The sequence below is a fragment of the Nymphaea colorata genome, chromosome 3, assembly GCF_008831285.2.
Source record: "Nymphaea colorata isolate Beijing-Zhang1983 chromosome 3, ASM883128v2, whole genome shotgun sequence".
Lineage (NCBI taxonomy): Eukaryota > Viridiplantae > Streptophyta > Magnoliopsida > Nymphaeales > Nymphaeaceae > Nymphaea > Nymphaea colorata.
In genome coordinates, this window is record NC_045140.1 from 27,249,937 (window position 1) to 27,254,626 (window position 4,690).

The 4,690-nt window shown below is 39.7% G+C and overlaps 1 protein-coding gene across 1 annotated transcript; it reads right to left on the bottom strand.

Annotated features, from left to right (window-relative positions):
- Positions 1-238: 238 nt before the first annotated feature.
- On the bottom strand, positions 239-1,019 carry LOC116250828 (pathogenesis-related protein PRB1-3-like). Its single transcript, XM_031624777.2, has one exon. The coding sequence runs from the start codon at positions 953-955 to the stop codon at positions 461-463; it is 495 nt and encodes a 164-aa protein (XP_031480637.1). The 5' UTR covers positions 956-1,019; the 3' UTR covers positions 239-460.
- Positions 1,020-4,690: the final 3,671 nt, after the last annotated feature.

Genomic DNA, 4,690 nt, shown 5'->3' on the forward strand with positions numbered 1-4,690 from the left:
CTCCTGGTTGGTTCTAATGCTTTTGCTTATGACAAAGGAAGCAAAGGCCTCGGCATGAATTAAATTGGTCGCTCATGAAGTACTGTAAACAGTAACACAGTAGAAACTTTCTGAGATTCTGATAAAAAGATCGATGGCCCTTTATAATGGAATTTGATGGGGATCAAGCTCATTTCTTCAGTATGCATAGACCACCCAAATCATTATCAGACTATCTCTCTCTATCTTAAACAGCCAATGAAAAGCACACAATTGTTATTACATATTAAGCATGTATGTATATATATTAGTTAATGGGATAAATTAAGCAACAGAGGACGGTGGATGACATGCGTGGGATGTATGGGCGGGGATAGACAACATCCACCCTAACAATTTATTCCATATAGAGGAGAGAGCCTATGGTCCTCTTTATTACATGGCCAGAAGGACAAGCGAAATGCAGGCATGTTCTGTATATCTAATAGGGACTCTCCCCTACAACGTTACCAGCAGGGTCGTAGTTGCAGGTGATGAAGATGGCACCACTGTTACACGTGACCTTGGCGCAACCCAGCCGCACAGAGTTGCGCCACACCACCTGAGTGTAGTGCCCGCACACCTTATCAGTAGCACAGGTGTTGGTGCTGTAGTCGTAGTCACTCTTTTCAGACACCCAAGAGTTCACGGCGTCAACTGCAGTGTAGTCACGCCCACTGCCCCAGAAGATGTTCTCCCCATACTGGCCGCCAGAGTGCACCAGGCTGCAGTCCCCGATCCTTTGGTTTGCATAGTTCTGGGCGTAGGCTGCAACGGTGTCGTCCCAAGAGATTGGACCGACACCAACCTCGGCACGAGCGGTATTGTGAGCATCAACAAAGTCTTGAGGTGAGTCTTGAGCGTGATTGCCATGGATTAGCATTCCAACGCCCAGCAGTAGGGAGACCCAAACAAGTGCATGAGTGGAGAGCTCCATCTGGGTGATCACACGAAAGAGAAAAAAAGAACAGCTCTAGAAAGCAGGTTCTTCCTTAAGTGGAGCTAGATTTTGGGCTTGTGATAGAAGAAGGTGAGGTCGCCAAATTTATAGAGCATCATGGGCGTAAGGGCATGCTGGTTACCTTCGTCATCATCTTTGAAAAGTATGTTCTCCTACCATGCACAGCATGAACGGGCTCGCTGGTTAGCTTCCTTATCAGCTTTGAAAAGCACGCCATCCAATATTGAAAGTTGTCCTGAAGTTTCGGCAGCTAGTACGTTCTGTGAGTACGTGGCCCACATATTAGTATAGAAAGGAAATGAAACTTCGCAGGAAATTAATTAATGGAGACACGAAAGGATCAGGAGCAATGGAGCTCGACATGCAAAAAGCATCTTTTATATTTTCCTAATCAAAATGGAGGTTGAAATTTACTCAGAGAAGCAACAGGAGACTCTGATGCTTGAGAATCGAAATATGTATCATACGAGTACATATCAAACTCACAAATTCATCATATATCGTGAAACCACGAATTTACAAGTTATCGTATTTGTTATCCTCATCTACAAATAAGGCCTGTCCATTCTCGACACATCCGGTCGTTGGTATCGGATATTCTTCAGGTAACGTCTTCATATCGCGAGTTATATTGGAAAACAATGGTAAGTCCATATGTATACAATTTTATTGAGATCTAATCTTCACGCTACTATCTAAGGTGAAATATCAAAGAAGCGGTCGAATAACTTGTGTATATATATATATATATATATATATATATATATCCAACTACTGTTTCCTTAGATATCTTATAATTAGAATCCCTTTTTTCTGATCCAGTTCCTCGTAAACTCCAATTAGATTCAAACATGATACACTTTTTTTTTTTCTTGAAAGATACATGAGCAAAACAATCAACCTATTAATATTGAGAGATTTCTGACCGGTAGTTTGAACGGCTGCTTTCCAATCAGGCGGGTGTCCCAATCTACGTTCTCGGAAAATTTTGAATAATCCAGGTCGCGCAAAGTCCCACCTATCGATGGAGTAGTAGTCTTATGGTTAATTGCCTGTGTGTGACCATGTCCATGGCCAAAGAAAAATGGTCATGAAGATGAGGTTATAAGGAAAAGAAGAAAGAGAACAGTTGATGACCAGTACCAGACGGCTGTGATATTGGTATATCTACTTCCAATATCGCCAGGAATGGCGGTCAGGGCTGAGCACTCAATTTTTTCTCTGAAGGATTTCTACTCATCTGAAAGAAAAAAAGTGGCCAAGTAATGAACAAGACGTTCATGACGGCCACGGCATGAGCAGCCGTGCCTAATATTCAAGCCGGTTTGGACGAGAGACTGGGCGGCCAAGGTGAAGACCGAGAAGAACCAAACTATATATGTTTACTAATAATTAAGCAAGTGGCCGAAGTAGCGACGGCGAACTTTGAGATGAGTTGTGCTACTGGGTCACGGTGATGGAGATCCGTTTGTTGTGACGCACAGGTGGTGGGTCTCATCAGCTTTTACATTCATATAAACGGACAGCAGAAACTACGAGCTGATCATCAACTACTCCATCCAAAATACTGTTTCTCTCTTCTTATGGCCTTACCAGAGACGAGATATTTTATGCTTACCCTAAAAGATTCTCTGATCAGAGAACGTAGAACTCGCTCTTCAGATTACCTTCCCTTCCTTTATAAGTTTTCTCATTTTCTTCTTTAGTTCAATTAATTTCAGTGTTGCTACTCTATATATATATATATATATATATATAGACACACACACGTTCATGGGCATATTTTATCCCCTCCTCCACTTGTTTATCCAAGTAATTTTTTTGGATACATTCTAAAACCCCACTTGGATTGTAAAAGATGGTTAAATGAAACAGCGTTACGGCTGGGGCGGCATCAGCTTTTGGTACTAATATGTAAATAGTGCACCATGAAGCAGCCTTGAACCCTTGGGAATGAAGGGAAAGAAATGAAGGTTTTGGCCTTCACTCAGATGATGGGATTAGCCTTTCGCTCACCTAAAAATAAAACAGTATTCTAGATTTGGTACTCAGTCGATTATTTAAGCTCAATTGGTCAAAATCCTAAATATTAAAAACAGTTTAAGGAAGCTGGAATCCGGCACCCTTGAATTTGCCTATCGAATCAAATCCGCTTGATGTTGATTCGATTCAAATGGGTCGATTTTGAACCAGCAAAAAATGATCCGGTGCCAAAGTCTCCGGCAATTGTCCGGGACTGTTCCTGTCCATCCTAAAGATTCCCGCAAATGCCATCATCTGTTTCTTACTTGAACTATGTCTAGAAATTAAACCCTTTCAAAAGTTACGTTATAAATGAAAAAAAATTTGAAACGGTAAAGAATATATGCGCTGGAGAAGAAAGGCAATTTGGACAGCCCAAGGCATGTTCGAAGTTCTCAATTCTAATTATGTTATAGTAAATATTAATATCATGAATGCAAGGGATCTAATTTGCCATATATTAACAGACTTTTGAAATTTGCCATGTCTACACAATATAAAGGATAACAAACTTGAGAATTAATAATCAAAGATTAACAATGTGCAGAGCCCAAAAAACATATATAATAATTAGATATAATTAAGCAAAAACGGTCACATTTTAGAACTGGTTTTTTCAAATTTTCTCATCTAGGATCCGCCACATATATATTAACATATTGTTCTCATACATATAACAAATGTTCTATTGTTCTCACATATAACAAATTTAGATTTCTGTGTTGGGGCCCAGGCTTTCAGTGTTTCCATTACGTCGAACTTTTCATTGTTCGATGAGTTCCGATCGGGCGTCAGTTCGTGGAAAAGTTCATATATATGTTGAAAATACCTAACTTAGTGCTACTGCTTTCGCTCATGTACATAGTTGGTCGCATGTAAATCTCGTGTAAATTTTTGTACTCGTGTTCTTGTATATTAATGGGATAATTAAATAGACGTTGTCTTCACTTGCAGAAAAATGGATCGCTTTCGTTAAATGGTGCAGTTTCTTATTTAAATGACAAAACTTCAAGACTTTATGGGGCTCATATTTTCGGCCCACTCCGAGAAAAGGATTGGATCTGCTTTTGTGGACCTACCACTTCTGAATGGTTAATTTACAAAAAAAAATTGACCCCCTTAACGAAGATTATCGATCATTGCTCCGTCAAGTGCGTTGTGCAGCTTGTAGTTTCCTACATTGTTGCTTTGCAAGACTTTTATGTTACGATAAGGAGATTAATTTGGCAGCCTGTGCCTTGTCGCGAATATATAGTATAGTGGCTAGACAGACCTGGGCTTTTCTTCCTTCTTTGCGTCACTCATAATACTTTTTTTCTAAACTTAGGCAGCACGTTGTTGAAGATATGTGTGTTTTAGAAGAGTCGTTGTCATTGAATATTGCAAGAAAAAGATAAAATGCATGACATGACCTTTGTCATTGATAATGAAGAACATGTAGGTGGAGAAGAAAACCCTCGCTCGGGTAACTGTTCGGAAGAATAGGCAGACTCAAAGAAATTCATAGCCGGCCCTCCGACATTGAACTGATGGTGTCTTCATCTTCTTGTGTTCTTCACGTGACTACGTTGGCATACGTTAAATTTTATTTTTTGTATATATTCTTTTCTTTTCGTAGTTTTTATTTGTCAGTGTTTTTATTTTTTTTTTTAATTTTCCCCTTAAACTAACGGTATATTTTCCAAACCA

What these genes read in the sequence shown, in the direction of transcription:
- LOC116250828 (XM_031624777.2), bottom strand. Translation starts at nt 955, where the DNA reads ATGGAGCTCTCCACTCATGCACTTGTTTGGGTCTCCCTACTGCTGGGC.